This window comes from Echeneis naucrates, chromosome 17 (assembly GCF_900963305.1).
Source record: "Echeneis naucrates chromosome 17, fEcheNa1.1, whole genome shotgun sequence".
Taxonomy (NCBI): Eukaryota; Metazoa; Chordata; class Actinopteri; order Carangiformes; family Echeneidae; genus Echeneis; species Echeneis naucrates.
Window position 1 is genome coordinate 6983285 of NC_042527.1, and position 22608 is coordinate 7005892.

Sequence of the window (22608 nt, forward strand, 5' to 3'; positions counted from 1 at the left end):
TGAGTAGATTAATCTGTCAATAGAGGACATCGGCGCTTGTTATATCTTGTCATTCAGGCCGGTGCGGAGAGCAGTGAGCTACTGCAAACAACAGGAAGACAAAAAGCCCGATGGGACTGAGCTCTAACTCAGCAGTGGTTGATAGGGTATTGATCGGGAAACACAGAGCCACAGAGTAGTGGCATCTACAAATTAAATGTCACTCTCAGAGCAGAGCAAATCAAATGTTAAAAATAAAGTTAAGGATTGCTTACCCTCCCCTGGTAGAACCAATTTGGGCTGCAAACATAATCACGCATAATTGTTCTTCATACTTTGGCCAGGTTTATCCTTATCCAACTTAAGGATGATTTATGGCCACGCAAATAAACCTGATTAAACTTGACAAAAACATGTGCTTTTTTTTTCTATGATCTGAATCAAGCATTTTTTTCCTCCATTAAAACTTAAAAAACTAAAACTTGTACCTTTGTACCCATGATTCCTGAACAACAGGTCAACTATGGGATGGAACATGGCAGGGCACAAAAATATCTAAGTAGAAATTGAAGCAATATCACTGTAGATATCCAGAAAGCTCAACTGGAGCATATGTTGATACTGATAAAGCATTCAGCTTTACTTTAAAGAATGATTTCATGTGCATATCATTTCTTAGCATAGGTCACTTTCTTTAGCTGCTTTTTCTACTTCTTTAATTTGCTGTACATGTGTGAAATAATTTGTTTTCGTGGTTGCAAACTCACTTGGCTCACACTGTAACAAAAGGGATTAATTCAGTGGGGCAGTTTGAAGAGGATTTAATTGATATATCCTACCATTTCAATTAAATCAACAGTAAACACCAAAGCCTGTTATAAGATCTGTGCATTATCTACGAAGTACCAGTACATTTAGGACACCAGAGGTAAGGAAGGCAACTTCCCAGTCTTTCTTCTGACCTTGTGATCAAAGACACATACTGTGCTAATTATAGCCCTCAGCCTGCTAAAACACATATTTTCTCTCCCCTTGTCAGGTCACATTGGTGCAAACACCTTCCCACCAATGAGCAGACTGGGCAGTCTCAGCTAGCTGTGCCTTCGAGGCAGCCTGACAGTGATTTAAACTGGAGATGGTTAATGTCAGCTCGGGTAAACCCACAGCGATTAAGCTGGAAGCCTGAAGTATGACAGAGCACTCTCAGACAGAAGTACAGGTGGTTGTTCAGCAAGCCTGTGAAAAGGCAACAGGATGCTGCTGAGCCACACCGACGTTCAGAACAACTCTTGTGTCATCAAGCTGTTGTCAAGCTGCTCTGATGGGTTTTTTTTTTTTTTTTTTTTTGTTTGTTTGTTTTTTTTATCCATGCTTCATGTGACAACCCACTTCCCGTCTCCCTGCATGTTGATACAGAGCACGCATGGGGGAGGACCCAAACACACAAAGATGGGGATACCAAGGAGCATTGAAATTAAACTGGCACATTGCTGAAATAGCACATACATCACTGTTTACAAGAAAAGCTTGCCACTGCATTGCGCGCGCGCACACACACACACACAACCCTGCCTTTCTCCGCATGATGTCTTCTCCATGTGTCTGACCTTCTGCTACATTCCCTTTTTCCTGTGCTTGCTGGTTTAGAGAGGCAAGATATGTTCGATCTCCAGCCATATGTCAACATTCCTAATCTACCGCCTGGCATCAGCACTGTGACACAATGTACTATAACACAAAGTAGAGCATGAGCCAAAGCTTCAGAGGCCTCTGCATGTACCGAGCTCAGCACTCTCTTTAAATGAGGTTTGTTCATCATTCAAGACACGTATCAATTTCTTCCTATTTCATCCCAGGCGCTGAATGTAATATCAGCTTGAACACCATAGCACTGTGCAGTCAACAGCCATGTCTTCCTGCCACAATTTCACTACAAAGCAGTCAAACATCTAGCCCAGAACCACCTGCATCATGTTCATCCATCAATCCATCACAGCCTCCTCCTGATGCAGGCCATCACACTACAGCACAAACAAACACTGGGCTTGCTTTGTTTGTTTGTTTTGATATTAAAACTTAAAATATGATACTGAAAAGGAAACTTTTAAGGAGCTGTGTACGAAATATCCTTAAAAGCAAGAACGCATCAGGTTCATCAGCAAAGACTTAGCTGTATAACGTGGCCTATTTATATCACATTTATGAAGACATAAAGAGAGAATAGAGAGAAAACAATGATTCTTATATTCACAGCACATCTCACGATGTATTGAACCTACTATACAGCACGCTTCTAAAGCACGATCAGTGATGCAATGTAGCTGTAATGTCATCTATTCATTCATCTTATACTACTTATCCATTTCCAGGTCACGGGGGGTGCTGGAGCCAATCCCAGCTCACACTGGGTGAGGGCGGGGCCACCCTGGACAGGTCAACAGTCCATCACAGGGCCAACACACAGAGACCCCAAGCCTGGGAATCGAACCCACAACCTTCTTATTGTGGCGCAACAGTGCTAACCACTATACCACCTAACGTCACGCTGCCCTAACGTAATCCAATCCAATTTAATTACCACTTCTGCTTAAAACCTAGATTCAGCCCATAATTTCACATCTGATTATGGATTTGAAAGAATTGTAGTGCAAGTGGTTACACATTCATATCTGAAGGTACACGTTCTGCTCTCTGGGGTGTTACTGGAGTGTCACTAATGATTCATTGAGGACCCAAATGAAATCCCTGGGGGTATCAGACAGCAGCCCAGCAGATACTTACCACTGAGGTTTGGAAGCAAGAAACGCCTTCAAAAACAGGCATGCCGACCTGACAGAAGATGTGGTGGTGGAATAAACTGAATCATCCATCTGCAGCAGAATATCAGGTATGTGCTGCGGGGATACACCTTACATGAGCCATCTAGCTTTATGCATTAAAAGTGATTTGCATTTCACAGATAATCAGCTGGTCGACTAGGCCGACGTTTCTGTGTTGCCGCTTTCTTCTCTGCAAAGACAGTAGTGCCTTCAGAAACAGGAGCAGCTGTGATGGGGAGCCAAGCAATTAGTGGGCATTTCATTGGGAAACCTGCACTTGGAGAGGAATAAAGCACTTTGGCAGAGTAATTTAATTAAGGTGAGCAGTGACGGAAACAGCCAAGGTTTTAACAGCAGGTGTCTGCAGGATCCGATCCCCTCTGCTGGTTCTAAAACATAGACAACGGTCAGATAGTGCGTACGCATTTACAGCTGAAGCCAATGAATATGCCCTCAACCTGCTTTTTCACGAAGGAGCAGGAAATCAAGAATCCTGTTAAACAGATAGATGGGTCTCTTGTGGCGAGATAAAATGTTGAAGTCTTATTTTGACGATGGGCTGATCATCTAGATCAAGGGAACACAAAATAAAAGGAAATTTAAAAAAGGAGAATTCAAAAGCAATTGAAAGCACGAATGAAGGAAAATTATGCATTTAATGATTGTTTTGTTTTATTACTGCTAAATAAACAAAATGTATGGACGTCTTCCAACTGAAGTGACATCCAAATAAAAGGACACAGGCTGGCTGGCTGTGGTCTGTCACCTGGCCAATAGTTTTTGGTGAGAAAGTTTCTCTGGTCTAGAAAACACAGTTTGAGGAGTCCATCCGCCAAACAGCTGACACATTCAGCACTGACCTTGCCTGCAGAAGCTCACATGCACGCTTCGCTGAAAATGACTCCAAATCTGCACAGCAGCGCTGATGCTCCTTCCTCCTGGCCTCAGACACCACAGTCTGCAGCCTGGACCTGAAACTAAATGTGCAAAATATTTTGCACGTTTTACATCCTTCTGCTTTATGCTCTGCTGTGGGTTTTTCAGTCCTAAGGCCCTGTATTTCTTATTGCAGTCCCAGCGGTTTACCAAGACCTTTTCCTCTGAGATGTATTGATCAGACTCCCCTTTTTTAACCTTTAATGATTCAGGGCAGCTTGACAGCATACATATAATCTCTCTCAGCAAAAACTTGTTTCACATTTAAACTGTTTACGCCAGCCTATACCTGGAGCTGTTCGGTAAAAGTTCATTCTTTTTGGAAAAGATATATGCTATTCCTTACTTGTGCCAGAGTTCAAGAGACCACATCTTTAACATCTAGACTCTTGCAGCACATATACTTCAGTAAAATTTTTTAATTTATTAAACATCTGTTTTCTGATTAGAACTGTTCAAAAGTTCATAATAGCAGTGAAGGGGCAGATACCAGTGCTAAATGTATTTCTATGATTATAGCTCAAAAGGAAATTACCTCGAAACATCTTGAATCTCAAAAAAAGTGAGCCTAGCGCAACGTTACTTTTGCACGAGAACACACTTTGTCTTTCTAGTCACTTGAATCCAACCTCATAGCATAAGTAAAGGAAAAAAAAAATCTGCATTCAACTCTCTTTTCCAGCAAGTATGACTCAGAAATTGAGGTCTGAGCTGGCGAGTATTTGGATAAATGGAAATTAAGGAAGGAGAATACCAAAGTGATTTCCCCTGCACTTGGGTAATCTCACTGCACACAAGAGAGGTGTTTCTTAACAATCATTGCCCATCTGTTAAAAGTAATTATAACTCTCGGAGCAAATGCCACAGACCTAAGTGATACAGCCCACAAAGTCTACAGCAAGGACACAACTGGTGGGACTGTTTCTTGGAGATGTGTGTGTGACGGGAATATTAAGCCCCCTTTAAAACCAACTTTTTCAAATCAAGCGCTAAATAATGTAAGACAATTATAGCCTGTTTGCCATTTTCACCAGTGCTGTTTAGCACAGAAACGTGTTCACATTTGCTAATTACCAAATGTTATTGCTAGTTATCATTTAATGGCAATCCATCCAGTTTTCACAGTAAAAAACTAAAAATATGAACTTCACTGGAGTACTTCAGATAAAGAGGGAGGATTTGTAAATGTCAGTACAATTTTAAGGTGCAGTGACTGCAATGGTGGACCCACTGGGACCAGCCAATATTTCCAAGATAGCCCTGCTGCTAGCACAGAAGAAAATTCAAAATGCTAATAGAGATAACTATACAGAGGGTATATAGAGATACAGAATTTTTAAATACTCAGAAGGTCTAAATGTACCTAATTCTAAAGTCATCATCACAAGAGCCCCCAAATGTAACTGGGTCAACCAGTGATCTGTGGAAACCGCCACTAACAAAATCTGTTTCTGTATTGCTGAACCTAAATTCAGTCTTAAGCAACATGCAGTTAGATCTCTTCTCGAACTCTGCCCTCTTCAAAAATTGCCTTTCCTGCTCTGCTCTTCAATATGACTGGATTAGTCTTTGATTATATTCAGAGGTATAGAAAAGAATGTGGGCGATCATAAATTGAGCAGAAACCCAATTCAATGGCCTTGGTTCAAGGAGGGCCACAGCAAACATGATCAGGATTGAACTCCTCCTCATGAAGACATGTGCAGCTTTGTGTAAAAGAAAGATGACCATGAAGCTCAGGGGTAATTGAGGCTATTTCTTTATCTGTAAGAAGAATTATCTGTCATTTGTGTCCACTCACATTTCTCTGCTTTCAAATGGCTAATGTTAGACTAGGCCCATATAAATTAATCTATAAATGTGAGTAAAGCTTTGCAACTGTAAGTATGTAATTACATTTCTGTTTCTGAGCACAAAACAGAAAACAAGACCATTGGTATGAGCCTTCAGGAAGGCTTACGTCTGGTCTCATTACTTTCAAGTAGTCTTCCATTGCTCCTCTTGAGTTTACATAGGTCTGGATTCAAGAGTAAATGCTCAAAAGTGCCTTGCCACTCTAAGTCACGGACAGCCAAATGCATTAAGAGAGCCCACAGTGTAGTGACTCCTGAATATGGAAATGTGTGCCACACTGGATTAAAGTGTCTGTCTACAAACCGAGGGACTGTAATGGGAATTGGGGGATTAGCCTTTTACCCTGCAAAGAGAATACGCCAAATCTCTCTTGTTTCTCTAGCTCTCTTTTTTCCTTGCGAAAACCTGACCTCAGTAGAATGAAGCACAATGCCCGCTGCAGACCAAATCCTCAGAAAGACCCTCATTGGCCTGAAGACTAAGGCATTCAAATAACTGTGAAAAGACAGTGAGAACAGGATTTCATATTTCCCACTGCAGACAGAAATTAGCATGCACGCAATACTGCCCGGGGTTAAACTTCTTGTTCTAGAAAATCTGCCCCTAGCAACAAGAGAGCGTAATTAAGACACACTCAGATTGTAGTCCCAGCTGCTGTTTGCCTTTGAACATAACCCACCATGCAAACACTACACACTTTCACGCACATTCACCCACTTCTGCATGTGTACGAGCAAACCTTGTTTCTCTGGTATTAAAGCTTCAGTCTTGGTCTGTACCTTTGTTTCTACTCTTCTCACCCACAAACTCAAGAAGCCCAATTGAGATAGACAGGAAGAACAAAGTCACGGATAGGTATTGACTGTGTCTGTGAGTGCTGATATTCTTTATTTTGAGCCCAACAAATGGCCACTTTGAAGGGAACCAATCAAGGAGTTCAGCAGCCACCCACCACAGAGACAGATTACTTGGAGCGTGACTAAAGGCTTCGCTCGCACCACCAGAGCAGCTGAACATCACCAAATTATCTCAACACGGGCACTATACAAGGTGGGCATAACACACAAGCTGTGCAATGCTTCAGATTAATTAAATATACGAGTGTTATATAATGCTGAAGACCTGGGGGTCAGAAGGACATGCCAGGCCTGGATGTTTCCTATCAAGCACACAGAAAATGAATAGTAAATGCTTGATGTAAATTATTAATTATGAAAGAGAAACACAACACTCACTATAAAAACACATCAAGCTCCTTCTTGCAGCACTGACTTCATTCTGTGTGATGCAATATATATATATATATATATATATATATATATAGCCAAGTTAGTGCCAGAAGGTGACACACCAACCGCGGTCTTTACTGCAGTCTCTTTCATGCATGTAAAGCTCAGATGGCTCCATTAAATGCACGGTCCATTTGTTACACATTCTTGATGTAGCATTTTCACTTGGCCTCACTTCAACTTACAGGAAAAGCGAAGTGGCTCATTAGCTGTTTTCATAGTATCTTGCTAAGGTGTATTGATGCCACACGAAAGCATTGGGTCGAGTGATCAAGCAGACCTCTTCAGATACATCAACTATAAATGTTACAGGAAGGTGAGATGACTCTGGCAGCAAACACCTGCCAACTCGACCCAGATTATGTCTCAAAAAGACAAAAACTATTTCAATCTAGTATTTTAGTTTGGTGTGGTGGTGAAATAATCTGCAATCACCTACATTGGACAACTATTAAACGGAAATGTTGCTGATATAAACATGTGGTGGTCATGTTGACAGTAAGCATAACCTGGGAAAAGTGACAGAAGCATGAAAATTCAAAAGAATTGCATGTCACCGCTCAAAAGACACAAACATTAGTCTTGTCAGTGAAGTGAAGTGAATGTTGGTGTCTATTTTTATTTATCTAAAGCACGACCAGCTACATTTTAAAACGTAAATGATTACTACAGGGGTTCTTGCAACATGTTCTCGGTGTGCGCACCTTCAGTGTTTCAGGTTCTGCCATGTACTGTGGCACATTTGATTAAACTACATAATTCAGAGTATTTTTCGTTGTCAATAAGGGATTCTTCAGAGAATGTACTTCAAACAGTACTGGAAGTAGAGCAGGAGAGCTGCACATATGCCAGGTGTTCCCAGTAGTCTGGCCATCTGATGGGATGAGCAGATGCTCGGCCGTGGGCTGGAGCCTCCAGTAAAGACGCTGTACTTGTCTTCATTCAAGCCAGACAGGTGCCATTGGTTTGAATGTTCTCCCTCAATCTCCTTCCAATGCATACATGTTAACATCCAGTTTGTGCAGCGTGCCAGAGAAAACACACAGTCAACTTTGACCTTTCTGACCGGGAGACCAGATGGGCTGTTGGCCTTACCCCACACACTTCGTCTGTTCTGTATCACAACTATAAGAAAGCTAAACAGCCACTCTAAAATCAATGACACTGCAGCACTCTTCAGCCCCGCTCTCACCTCCTACACTACAAAAACACTAGACATTCCCTTTTTTCCTCTTTTATTTTCTCCTCCGCTGTTGTTCATCTTTCTCTGGTGATCCATGTCACAAGCAATTGCAAGTTTCTTTTGCACAAGAGGGACACACAAACCAATAAAACAGCATGCAGTGTGCTGTGTATGCGTTTGTGTACATCGAGTATTTCCCTTCGTGTGCGGCCTACAGTATGCCTGTGACTTTGCGCGCATGTGCTTGTGCACGTACTTAGTGTGTGTGACCGGTGGCTATGGATTTAAAGCATATCTTTCTCCAGGCAGAGCTTAGCTGCCAAGCTTTGATCATCGGATGCCACCTCCAAGCGCACAGGGTCAGGCCCAACTCAAGGAAACCAGCTGCAGCTAAAACTTCCCACCACTTAGCTTCACTAGCTAGAGTATTCCAAAGAAACTTCTGCAAAACCACATGCCAGGGTGAGTGAATACGGATTAGATTCTCATGCAGTCTACGATTTAAATGAAAGTTAAAACAGGAATGGCAAAGCTTTTCTTATATGAGACCTACTATTAAAAGGAATGAGGAAATCTGTTGAAAACTCCATATTACACTGTATTTTGATTAGATTTTAGTTTTTTATGTTCACGTTCTCCATCAAAATGCTGATAAAACTTGTTTCAATGATGAAACAATAAAAGTGAGAAAATTCATTGATGTTTTACATCAATTTTTAAGAAAAGGATCAGTGTAAAGCATCAAGAGTCGACTCAAGACTCGTCCATTATCTGGAAGGCTGACTTTTGTGGGCACAATTTGACAGCCCGTGCCCAGCTGGATTCAAGACATCTCCCACTTAAAGCCCTGTAGCTGTGCTGATGACTCTCAGCCCAATTCGCATTTGCTATCATTGTTCAAGTAATGTACTGTTCGACACTATTAATTCCCCACTGAACCTGGTTTTAGCTCATAAATTCTCAATTTGTTAGTCAAAAGGAAGGAGAAGCTAGTTTTGCTGTTCTTGGGAACAATTCAGAGCCTCATTCAGTTTATGCTCAATAATGACTACTTGAGCAAAAGGAAAGAAATCCATAGCGACTGTTGAGCATAATGAGTGTATATGTCTTCTCCATTATTTCCTCACAATCACAAAGGAATGGGCAGAACTAGAGACACCCAGGTTGCTCAGTTCACTTGTAACACATTATTATGAAATCAGATTTAATTGCAGTTTCTATGAAATTACAACAGGGATGCGTCAAAACATTCAGCTTCAATGGGCCATAAATAAGGCTGGGTGAAAAGTCAAAATGAATACTGCCGTTATATCACAGTACTATCTTTGCATTGATAAAGTCTGTTAATTATATTAGGCACCTCTTTTAAGCATCAAGGACTCTCAGAGCCTTCAGAAAAAGCAGAAAAACGAAAAACATATCTGCATTTTAAAAGTTACATTTAGTCTCCTTCATTTGATAATTATTCTCTTCCTTCTGCTTACGGAAACAATGAGTTTTGTTGTCCTGTTGGTTTTTAGTTCCACTTTTGTCGTGCCAATTTCTATAAAATGATCATTGTGGTCATTGTGTAGCACCTCACTACTAGTGAAGGATTAAGCATTGATATTATTACATTTCAGCTCCAGCACCCCACGACCCGAAAATGGAGAAGCAGTTGAAGATGAATGAAAGAATGAATGAATTGTTACATTTCCTCAAAAAAAAAAAAACAACTATGACATAAAAACTTAAATGAAAGAGATCACAAAACAGGTAACTGCACCCACCCAAAGCTAAAAGGATCACTTGTTTTCCAAATGGTGGCTGAGGGAATATTCCACAGTCACCCACAAATTCTGTCCAAATGATACACAAAAAAAAATAAAATAAAAAATAAAATAAAAATAAAAATAAAACTCAATACCTCACAAACACATAAAAATCATGAATCACACAGAAAATACAGAGAGTTCCACCAACCTCGGGATGATTAGCACCAGCTGAGGGGAAATCATCACCAACCAAGAAGGACAGACAGAGCCAGTGGCTTTGGCAGAATGTAGACTTATAAAAAGGAGCCTTTCTCATCCTCTGTTTTTTCTCCTGAAAGTTCCTAAGCTGCCACTTGGGAGGCTTCGGTCGGTGATTGTCTATTTGTAAAACGCACCCAGCAGAAGGTGTGTCAGCACTGTAGTGGTGCTGCGGATGACTACTTGCTGTGATGCTGAGCGACATCACAGCAAGAGAGACAAGTCTTCAATTCCAAAACATCAGAACATTTTATACTGTATGATCTGTATGAGCATTTGGTAAAGTTCAAATTAGTCATTTAAGTGTATGATCATAATAACTTTACATGGGGTTTTATCAAAAATGGTGCAAAAATTATACATTATACATATAAAAAAATAATAATCTACAATAGTTTTGGTCATTGCCTAGACACACGGCTGTTTGAATTAAAGTCTTTTGGGGATTTGAACTAAAATCTCTGACCAGGGACAAATGGGTCTCATATTTGCGTGGACGGTGGAGAAACGTTGGCAGGTGGAATGACTTCATGCTAGCAACATTAAGATGATGGAATGAGTCAGTGCATATCTGGGCAAGAGGAGACAAATGTTGCTGCTTGTGTGAGTGGAGTTGAAGTTTACAGTTCATCTAGCAGCACTGAATCATCAAGAAAGAAGAAAGCGACTGAAGCCTTTGGCTGCCGTGTCAGAGCCATTTGCTCATCGTTCCACAAATCCACAAATGGATAAATGAAAACAAAGAGAGTCACAGCCACACTGTGAGCCAGTCCCAGCATCCTCGGAGCTGTCTGTAAAAACTCACAAGCCCTCCTGTTGAGTCACATAAAGTGGCATTTTTCCACAAAAATGACTCACAAGTCGCAAAGGGCCACAGTTCTTCAAAATGTCTGCCAACACACTCACAAGTGGGTCCGTTGTTTTTCTGACAGTGATTGTGGATGAAAGGTACTGTCTGCCTGGATGCCTGTGGCCCCAAGGTCTGGGTTCACAGAGCAGGCAGAAGCTCTCAAACATCCAGCATGTGTCTTATTGATTTTCAAGCTAACCTGAGTTCATTTCACCGCTACTACACTCTTACAAAAACTACCGCCATGTGTAGCAGAATCAATTTATCTGTAAACTGAAGCATGGGATTTCAAAACTCAGCTAAGCTCTGAACTCATTAAAAAAGCAACAAAGGCAAAAATAGAACAACCCACTTCTGAAAAGTGGAAAAGGGAATGAACAAATCGGACCATCTGATGCCTGCAACCTTTGCTATGTGTTTAAGCATCTTGTGAAACTATTAACGGGGAAACATTTTGTGGCATTAAACAGAGACAACCAAGGAAATGTTAAATTCAGAGGGAAGGCAGATAAAATGGAAAAAAAAAAACACTGTATGATGTGTGTCATTACGAATGGAGCATAAAATGTTGCATCTAAAACCACTTACGTCTGTGGCAGACTTCAAACAGCATTATTCAAATAAAGACACAAAGTCTTCACTCAAATTAAAGGGCAGAATTTGTACAGATGATCAGACCACAGGGTAGTTTATACTGTTGTTTTAATACCACGGCAGTATTAAATAAATCAGTTGAAGTGAAACTGCGTGTTTCATGAGGCAAGATACAGAATCTCCAGAGAAATATTTACTCGAAATAAGCAAAGATCTCAGAGAAGGGAAATGTTTAAAATGCTGCAAACAAATATTTCTTTTGGGCACTTGGCACTAAAAGTTAGGTGGCATGGGGCTAAATACATGTTGAATGAGGGCAAGAGGTTGAGGCTGAATGTTTTATACCCACACATTAATCCTCCTCCCATCTCTCTCTCTCATCCTCTTTCTGTCTCTCAGCATGTCTGCATGGCGGCATGCACTAATCTGAGATAAAGACTTCTTAATGATCACTTTGGGCTAGGTGGCTTTGAGACACGCAGACTCAGGGCACTGGGCCAAGAGGGGCAGCAACCAAGCAAACACACAATCACGCACAACACACTCATGCGTCTGAATGGGCACTAGAGATGAGCTGTATCAGAGAAGCGGCTTTCAAGTGTCGTCTTTCAGCTGATGCCAGAAAATGTATAGCACAGAGCATGCTGGGAGAAAATGTCCAGTCAGGGTCTGGCAGTCAGGAGAAGGATTAATATGTCATTAACTTATTGAAAAAGAACCTCAGTATTAACATTTACTGCTTAATGACCAAAAGCATCTGCAATTCATCAACTTTCTTACTTACATTTGCTGTTTTTCTGTCTGACTCTGCCACCTGAAATTTAATTAATTCAGTTCCACAATGGGACCTCAAATGTCAAATGGTGTGTATCAAAAGGCAAACGTCAATGAGCCTTTACCTCTGCAGCTTTAAGATCATTACTTGCTCTATTCCCTTTTTGAAAAAATTTAAAAATCTGAGTAGTATCAGAGGTTTTAACTAACTTCTGTTGCTACAGGGTCCCTCAATTAAGAAACAATCAACACAACATTTGATAATTTGGCAATTTGGCAACATTGTGAAGTAGCAAAGATCTGGGAATGGTTGACTTTCTAATCACCACCATCAGCTTTTGCTTATTTAAATTCCTTCCTTGTTTGTGATTTAGGATGTTTTTACCTCAACCTGATTTATCCACAAATGTCTCCTCCCTCCGCAGATGGACTGGCGACCAGTCCAGGGTGACCCTCCCCACCAACCACCACCACCCACGACCAGGAAACAGATAAGTGGTTGAAGATTGATGTCTCCTCCTCTCCAACACAAACACACCCAACAGATTTACAGAATAAAACAGTTGCATGCTGAAGTCAGTAATTCATCAACACCATTCACTGGACCTGAATAGCCTCTGCTTGGCTTTTCTTCTTTGATCACCCAGATGACGTTTGATGACTAAATCCTTAGCTGAAAATGCCCAAAGTGTGAAAAATGAATCATAAAAAATATGCCTCAAGATTAGATATAAGTCAATTTCGATCACTTCTGGGAAGCAGCCACAACCCTGACACATGGGCATAGGAGATATGATATGACTGATGGATTGAAATGACAGATTTCTCTGGGTTTGAGATTGGTTGAAAATATTGGGGATAATGCAAGTAAAATATATTGGGTAGATTTTGTTGTTGTAGCTATTTTAATTTGCATAATTTATATTTAACCTGAAAAAATGACTGCTTGATTTTCTCTGCTTTCATGAACAAAGATAGAAGTTGTGATGATGACGTGATGAAGACCAACTTAAAACTTCATTTATAAACGTTTTTAATAGTTTCATCCAGTCTACTAAATAATTGTTACACCAATTAAAGGTCTATCATGATGAAGTGAACTGCAAGTGAGTGAACGAGGAATAGACAATAACTTGACCACAGAACCAACGGAAAACATGCACCAGTGCTTTGAAGAGATAAAGCCATAATCTTTTTCAGTTGTCAACAGCTGTAGAGATTAGAATTTGAGATGAACATAACCCGCCTCACCCCGCAGGTCAAAATTATGCCCGTTCCCACTTTCAATCACTTCAGCATCATTTTTTTGTCCTTCTGTGTCTTGTTTGGGATCATCCCCGAATTCCTCCATTGTCGAACACATCAACAACACATAGAGAGACGTAAAGACTGTGGGGACATACAAGCAAATGCTGATGAACACTTATTAATATTCTCCTGAATTTGCCAGCAGATCTTAACAGGTCTGACAGCTTTTCACGTTCACAGTTTCCACAATACCTCAAACACAAGTCCACACTTTTCAACAATTCTCAAAACCTCAGACTCTTTTTGTAAAACACTAAGCTCTAATCCCTTTTACAACGCTGACTGATTTCAGACCATGCACAAGGCCGACCACAATAAAAACACAAAAACAGTTCCCTTGTCCAAACCTCTTGAAGACAGTGGCCACAGAGGGTTGTCTTATTTGTCCTTTTTTCATGTCATCATACCACAAACCAGAACGAGGTCTATTGAAGTTGCATCTGCAATAGGCCTTCTTGCATCGTAGTTCCCTCTTCTTGGTCTTGCTCCTCTTCCTCCTCTATATCTCTGATTATTTTCCTGTCATTTCTTTCGATCCTCATCGGCCACATCATTAGCAGAAAGAGTGTGAACAGATGACTGGTTGTGCGTAAACTATAACATCTGTGGTTACCACTGTGTATCAGGACTGCATGTCAGTGCACAGCGTGTTTGAGTGAGTGTGTCTGTGAGTTATGCATGGGTGGATGTTATGGGTGGAAATTGTTTATGCTTTGCAAAAAGATGATTGATTGGGTTCAGGACACTAAGCATTTGATTCAGAGAAAGTTTGGTTGTGTAGCAATTCAGGAAAACGGTAATCAGGGGATATAATTTTCATAAAGGAGGGGAGGGAAGAGAGGAGAGCAAAGGAGCATTATCCTTAGTAGGTACGTTTGCAGACATGCAGGTCACACAAGACATGATTCTGAGTGAGTATTACAATGTCTGGAGCCGGGTTTACAACAGCAAACCCATTTTCTCTTTCTAGAGAGAAAGCTAAAAAAATAAAACTTGAGTGACGAAAAAGCACTCAGAAATACATCTGTACCTTTCAGTGGTGATATTTATCTGCCCCCGCAGAGTAACAGCACTGAGGCCATACAGCAAAAGTGATCTTAGACGATCTGAAGAAAGTGTGAGAAAGAACAAAACGTCTTAATAGGACGCCACACAGAAAAGTCTGGATTCACACTTGTGGTTCGACTGAACTGGTGTCAGAAACGAGATGTGCAAATTAGTAATAATAATTAATGCATTACACATTAATCAGGGTGCAATGATACGTTTCTGAGTTTCTAGGACTTTGATGACATTGACTACAGGAGCTGTGGAGGAGCACTAGCAGTTTCCAAGGTGAGTTTGCCTCTGCTGCCGTTGTACAGATTTATCAGATTTAAAAAGCTCACAGAAAGGAGGAGCAGAGGGGTATGTACTTTGGGTAATGAACTACACCAACTTTGCATCACTGGGTAAAACAAAAAACAATACTTTGTGCTCCCACATCTGCAGAAGCTGATGTGAAATCCCTCGTCGCAGGTATAGATGTTAAATTTATGAACACCGATCCAATGGAGTGTTATAACAACTAAGTATGAGAGGGAAGGCAAAGCGGGCAGGCTGGACTTTGAAGGTAACACAGATTCAATGAAAATGGATGATATGGCTTCGTAATCCAGATGAGAATTAAACAGTGGCTCTGTGTCAGATTTGGAACAGATCTGTCTGAGCATTCAAGGCCAGGATTCTTTTGTTGCCTCCAACTGCTGTCAACTCCAGACGAGGTGGGAGGCAAAGGTGGCTTTGTCATACTTGCGCATGACATTTTGCTAACTAAATATACAGTTTCTATTATGTATCGTTATTATTGAAAAGTTTCATACACATGAAAGCAGAGCAAACTTTTCAATTCTCCAGTGAAGAAGTGGCAGCACTGGTTTTAACCTATGCTTTCATTAATGTCTATGTTCTGAATATATGTATTTATGCCTTCATTCAGCTGATCCATACTTACGCCCACACATACTTATGAGGACAATTATGCATGTATGGGTGCATGCAGCGGGTGACTGGTCAGTGGGGGATAGAGTTTAGGTGATGGGGGATGGAGAAATGCGAGTGCAGTCTGAGGGTGGGATGTTGGGGGAGGGGCTTCGGGAAAAAGGGCTGAGGATGGAGGAGGATCGTGGCGCATAAAGGGTATCATGGTGGCCTGAGCAGGAACTCTTATCTGGGAGGTTCCACGAAAAGCCCCAGTCGTCTTAAAAATATGGCAACACAGGGATGACAAATAAGGAGCTGCAGCACAGGTTGCATCAAGTCAGCATATTTCTCAAGCATGGTCTGTTGCACACATTCAGTCACTGGATTCACAGGCTGGCATTGTGTACAATAATATATTGTGAAGACCAGAAGAATAAAAAGTGAGATCAGCCATTCAGCCACTGAAAAACTAAATTTAAAAATACAACCACTTTGTAGTCAACAAGAAACTGTGTAATTTCTGTACAGGATTTTCTGCGTGTACAAGCTAAATCCTCACCACACTCTTCCCCCTGTGCAGCATATGTCACACAGGTTTACACTCCACTGCACTACACTAACTGTCTCTTAGTTCACTCAGATGTAGAAATAGAAAAAGGGGTTACAGAAGCAACACATGAAAATGACTAATAGTAGCAGACTAATAAAATATTGCCAGAGCTGAACGGTGTGCCAGAGAACATCGTCTCTAAATCAAACAGGCTAATAGTTGAGCAGATAATATTCTTATAGTCCATGAGTAGACGGATATTCTAAGGAAGCCAGAGACAGATCAGGCTCTGCACAGACAGACCAGCCTCATCTGCCTGCCCACACACATACAGTGAAGTAAAAGCCATTCGCTAATACAAAGGGACGTAATCCTGAGCTGTCGTTATTATCAAACGGTTGATAGTCTCAACTTAAAAGCCTTCTTGGACAAATGATTTCCATCAAACTCTAAATATGTCAAAATCTCTGCCTGATGGAAAACACACAGGAGAAATGAAAACTACACTGACAGTTTGACATTTTATTCATAAAAACAATACTGAGGAAATAAAGCCTGGAAGAACAATTTTCTCCAAACATGGTCATTGTCATTTGTTAGCGTGAGTGTGAGGCAGTGCAACATAAATGTTTTAGTAGTGATGCTCCAAATGACCTGTTTTTATTTCCGCACGCTTGAGGACACGTCCTGCTGCTCTCTGAGACAGAGAAACAATGACAACCCCTCCAGACTCACACACACGGGAATCATGAGGTGGCTGTTTGCAGCAGGTTTATCTCGGGTGGGAGTTTGCAGGAGACAGAAACAAAGACGGAGAGTGCCACAGGGATAGAGAAACTGTGTGCGTGTGTGTGAGGAGGTGCAGGAATTCCTCCCGAGCCACAATTAACCCAAACACATAGGAACGTATCTGCGCGTAAAAACATGCAGTGCTTGGCTTCAGCTTTGGCACAGCTTCACTGGTTTCATCGCAAGCATCCCTGTGAAATATAGGCCACTGGCTCGCAGTCAGACAGGAAACTGGAATTCTATTATTTCCAGATAATCCAGAACAACACATCCAAAATACCTGTCAGAGTTCTGCACTGTGGACTGAGCCTGTCAATCTCTTTCATCTGACTATGACTGGACAACGGTGCTGACCAGTCAACCCTCATTCAGGTAAAACATATTTGGTCAGCTCTCTATGGACAGAAAAGAGGGAAATCACCAGCAGACACTGATGGCCTGGGGTGCGTACACGCACACTCATACCTAATCCCCATCTGAGAACATGATTTATTTTATTTGTCTCTTTGGAAGCTCTCAAAGATTTGATATCACAACTGTCAAACGCTATGAGCAAACCAGAGGAAGACAATAGACTTTTCTCAAAAAAAAAAAAAAAAATCTGTGAAAATTTATAAGAGTGGAGAATGATGCATTTTGAGGAAATAAGGCTCATTGAGGCAGAAAAGCTTCAGTGCACATTCATGAGGGAGAATTAAGTCAGGCTCTAATGGACAAATGATTGGGCTGTTCCAGGTTATGTCTCCATGAGATTAATGACGTACATACAGTTTATTTTTTAGGGAAAAAAAAAAATCTGTGGAACATTTCTCATTGGTAAAAATGAAGCACTCATTTCCACACCGAATTGTTGTGGGGGCAGAGGCATTCATTTGGTTGGTTATCTAGGACTTATCAGGTCTTTCTGAATAGGATGCACTGATCTGACAGGTTATTCTAACTCATGCTTGTGTTCGTGCCTCCACTGATTTTGAACACTTACGGCAGTTTTCTTCATCACTGTTGTCTGAGCAGTCGTCGTCGTCGTCGCACCTCCAGATGGTCGGAATACACCTTTTGTTGCTGCACTGAAACTGTCCATCCTCACACTCATCCGTTGCTGGAAGAAGGAGAGGGGGGGAAAAAAAACAAACAAAACACACATGAGGTCGGATTGGGAGGGGGGGGGCAGAGTCCAGATGGGTCAGAGGAGTAGTAACAGCAAGTAGTTCAACTGTCATTTGCAAATGAATAGCTGATTGATATTCAGCTTTCATTCAGGTCAATTGGCGATGGGAGCGTCATGGTCCCTGTTTTTCTTTCTGGTGTCGATCTGCCTTTTTTCCCCCTTTCAGAATGTTTAAATTTAAAAAAAACAAAAGAAAAACAGCTCAAGTGAGAAAGGAGGAAAACAGCAGCGGAAGAGGCCCAGGCTCTGTCGGACACAATTCTCCGCAACATGAAGACAAAGATCCAGTGTGGGCCACCACATCCACTGCCTCTGATGCAGTATGGATGCTTACAGCCGGGAAACACATGACACACTCACTGTGGCTTTTCCCACCATCACCACACTCACCCATCCAGGGACCGAGCCAGCAAGCATTTCAAACAAAGTGAAAAGGGATCAATTTGTCTGAAACTATTTTTTTTTTTCTCTTTTCCTCTCTTGGCATCACCGGGAGCGCTTCCAGTCTCTCACCTCTCCAGCCCATCATCATCATCATCATCATCATCACCAGCTCTCACACACCGTTTAGGCTATGTGCCATTTACTTCATGTCACTATCGTGGTGGGGAAAGCAGCACTGACCTTCTGACGAATGAAGCCTCAGGACAAACAAATGAAAAAGTATCAGTGTCCTTAAATCCGTCCACATTTCTGGAAGATGTGATGGAGCTCATTCACGTCCACTGAACAAAAGCCCGAGAGCCGCTCCGGTTGTAGCTGCGCCGCCGCTGCCGCTGCTGCCGCTCGGCTGAGACGCCTCACTGGCTGCCCGGAGCTGACGTCAGCGCGGGGGGGCGGGGCGAGGGGCAGCGTACCGGATAGAACAGAACAGAATAGAAGAGTTCTATTCTGTTTTTGAGGCAGAATCTTTATTCAGCACTTTGGAGGCAGCAGGTTTTCCTCAAGGTCCATCCAATGGCACTTATGGAGCTTTCAATCAGTAGGCCTAAATGGTGACACTTTAATCAATATGTTATCAATCACTGTTGCAGACTTGCACCATCGTATAAAATAGCAAATGTCTAATAATTAAAACAATCAGAAACAGTTCAGATGCTAATTTTAAGTCAAATTTATTTTTATTATTGATCATTTGTGTTTAAAGTGGGCAAAATGAATAGTGGTTAGCACTGTTGCCTCACAGCAAGAAAGTCGTGGGTTCGGTTCCCGGGCCTGCGTGGGTTTCCTCCCACCATCCAAAGACATCACGTTTGGGCTAACTGGTGATTCTAAATTGTCTGAAGGTCCGAGTGACTGTGTGAGTGGTTGTTTGTCTCTGTGTGTACCCCGCCCTCACCTAATGTGAGCTGGATCCCCCCGCAACCTGGACCGGATGAGCGGTGGAAGATTGAATGTGCCAACCAACAAAGTGTGTGAGCTGTTGTCCTGCAGGAAGCTCAGCTGGTTGGTGGACATTTTGATGTCGCATTTATCCTGACAGGGTTGTTTTTGTTTATTTCTGTGCGTGCCTGTCCACAGCTGATTCTTATAAAGTGAGAGACAGGAGTTTGTAAGTTGTCACACACCTTGACCCAGTGAAATCAATTTTAGAGCATGACAGCTTGGTAATACTGTGAGGGGTCCTAGCAGGACTAGATATGAAGGGTTCAGTAGGACAAGCAATTTTATGTCCCTGTGGTCTTTTTCCATTCAGGTTAGGAAAAGTAATTTAGAGACGCTTTGTGGGGTAACTAGCTAGAGGCCTATTATGGGATCCTAAATTCTTCAAAATATAAACAGAAGCAAAGAAATGTAATGTGACTGCTGGAGACAGAGAAAGACGTGGGACAATGTGGCTTCATCGACCAACACACTGGACCCCACCTGTTTCAACATCTGCACTGGTCTCTTGCACGGTGCACTATCCTGTTCAAACTACCCCATTATTAATACAGCCCCGAAGCAATAATGTGATATCGTTCTCATCTATATGCAAATTATGTGAATGTTAAGATGAACTGCAGGCTATACAGTTTCTCTGAAGCAGTAGCAACAGGAAAAGGCCCCCTGTACCTCTTTCATTAACCAAACCACAGAATTACTGCGATTACTAAACACAATGATGTAATACTTGTCGACACATACGGTGCATCAGTAGTATTTACAAGGTCTAGTGGCTCAAAGCCAGAGTCAACAAGGCCTTCTTTCAAATCTAGGCCATGACCACTGCTGACAGCATAATCAGTCATTTTAATGGAGATAAGCTGAACGATAACTTAATCCCCTTCCCAACCTCAACATATAGTAAACACACTAAGAGGCGCTGACTCACACGTGAACACATTTGCACAAAGAATTGTATGAACTAAGAAAGAAGTCATGAAGCTGGGGCTTGTTGCCATGGTGGTAAAGCAATCGACCAGCGTTTACAAGCCAGCAGGAGCTAACTGAAAGGGGAGAAGAAAAAAACAGCAGTTGGTGAGCAGGTGTTCAAATCTGTAACAAAAATTACTGTGTGAAAATGAGCATGTTAGCTACATCAGTTAGTGTGATATTAGCTCGTTCCAGACCCAACTGTGACAAATTCTGATTCCGAGCTGTGACCAGGTCATTTAGTAATATAGGATAACATCCCAACACAAACAGAGCCCTAATTTTCTGAAAAAACAAAAACAAAAAACACCTAATAAAACCCCCAGTCCTGCAAGCCGGACAACAAATAACCCGTGAATCTCAAAGCAATGAATTTTTAGATTTCATTTTTGTCTTCTTAGGGTTCATGGACCCCATAATGCCAATTATATAACAGGTGGCGGCTCATAAAAATAGCTTGTGTACTGTGGGTTTTGTATTTCATAAGGCAATTATAATATGTAAAGTATGGTGTTTATTATCATCCGTGCCCATCTGGCTTACTCAAGTAAAAACTAAAGCAATGAATATATTTTTGGTTATCTGATTCTCACCCATCAGAGATAACACTGACTAAATCGAGTTTATAGGCAATTTGCTGTGAGGAATGAGTCATGACTAAGTGAAAATGCTTTTACCACTCTGCAGAATACGGGTGCATCTGAAAGGAAGATGTCAGGCTATGGAAATGCAGAAATAGTAAAGTTCATATTTTGTATGCTTAGCATTGGCCATGGCTTAGGAAACCTCATGTCTACCTCGTCTGCCTTCAACCCTTTCATTTTGCTCTAAAAACTGGTAATCTGCCTTTTCCACTGCGGTGGAAAGTAGTACACATAACCTGCTGCTATAGGTCCACTCTTTGGAGTAACTGAAAAAACAGACCTTTGCATTAATGCATAGTTAAAAAAAAAAAAAAAAAAAAAAAAAAGAGAAACAGCAAAGCGGCTTTGACTTCATCCCTTACGCATAGCAATACTTTGAGCAACACGCTAACACCTGAATGCTAAAAACCGCCCACGTTTGTGTTCAGCAAATGGTGTTTCCTGATTTGCACGACACATCAATCACAGTAGAGGTTGACTGGAGAATTGGCCTGAATCCAAATTTTTGATTCTGAGAACGAGATCAATTCGGAGAATCACCAAGGTTGTTACTCTTCATCCCTGGGTGGACATAACTGCCCATACCAATTTTCATGGCTCTCTTTCCTCTGGTAATCAAAACAAGTGTCAACTTCAGTGAGGTGCATGAGGAAAAGTCAGGGGTATTCACAGGATTTATGCTAAGGGGACCCCAAACGGCTTCCCAAAATGTCGTAGTTATCCATCCATAAGTTGACATCTATGGATCATGAGTGATATACAAATCAACTTCACAATTTCTAATGTTACCTTGATAGCATAACTAAGAGTTTTTACATCCATTATTACTCAACACCAAATACTTCCCAGGTAGCACCTGTTGAAGAGCTGATTTACAAAGTTTTCATCTGTCTGATAATATCGCGATATTGATAAAGAGGAAATGTGTACAATAAAGCATGTTTTACTACCCTGCAGAGCACAGCCTGTACTACACTGCCTCACTACTCAAACTATTTGACATCTTATGTACAGAATTATCAGCGCTGGTACTGAGATAGCCACTTCAAGAAACGGCTTTGGATTTAAGTGAATGTGACATGAGGTTTAAACTACAACTGTGCAGGAGATCATAATGTAGCAGGGAGCACTGAGAAGGCAGGACTGTTTACACAGTGTGTCAAAAAATGGCAGCATCTCCTTCTTTTCTGCCACATTTCCTCAACATTGTTGATTCGGGAGCAGCTTCCAGCTTCCCTACATCTGTTCACAGCTATCATGGAAATCTGCAGTTCTTCTTTGCATGTGAACAGCATTCGGGTATATAGTGTGACTTCTATCATGGCCGCATTTCTCATTTAATGATAGCTTTAGGGTACATTTGCAGAACATGCTATGTTTTCCCCCCCTCCTCTCCACATACAGACAGCTGCAGTAGCTGCTTCAGTCACAGTGTGTCACTCTGTCCACCGACGGCCTCAGCACTTTAAAGACCTGCTCAAGAGCACCTCAGCAGCTGCTGTAGAGGGACCTGAAAAATGCATTTGCTCACTGTCTCCTTGT

General features: G+C 41.5%; 1 protein-coding gene across 1 annotated transcript in view; it reads right to left on the reverse strand.

Annotated features, from left to right (window-relative positions):
- The window catches only part of LOC115057283 (low-density lipoprotein receptor-related protein 8-like), a 69040-nt gene extending 50282 nt beyond the window's left edge, over window positions 1–18758 (reverse strand). Inside the window, exons 1-2 of the mRNA XM_029524288.1 lie at window positions 18692–18758; window positions 17882–17998 (exon numbers count right to left, since the gene is read on the reverse strand). Of these exons, the coding sequence (XP_029380148.1) occupies window positions 17882–17998; window positions 18692–18758 (184 nt within the window). The remainder of the gene's footprint in view (window positions 1–17881; window positions 17999–18691) is intronic.
- Window positions 18759–22608: the final 3850 nt, after the last annotated feature.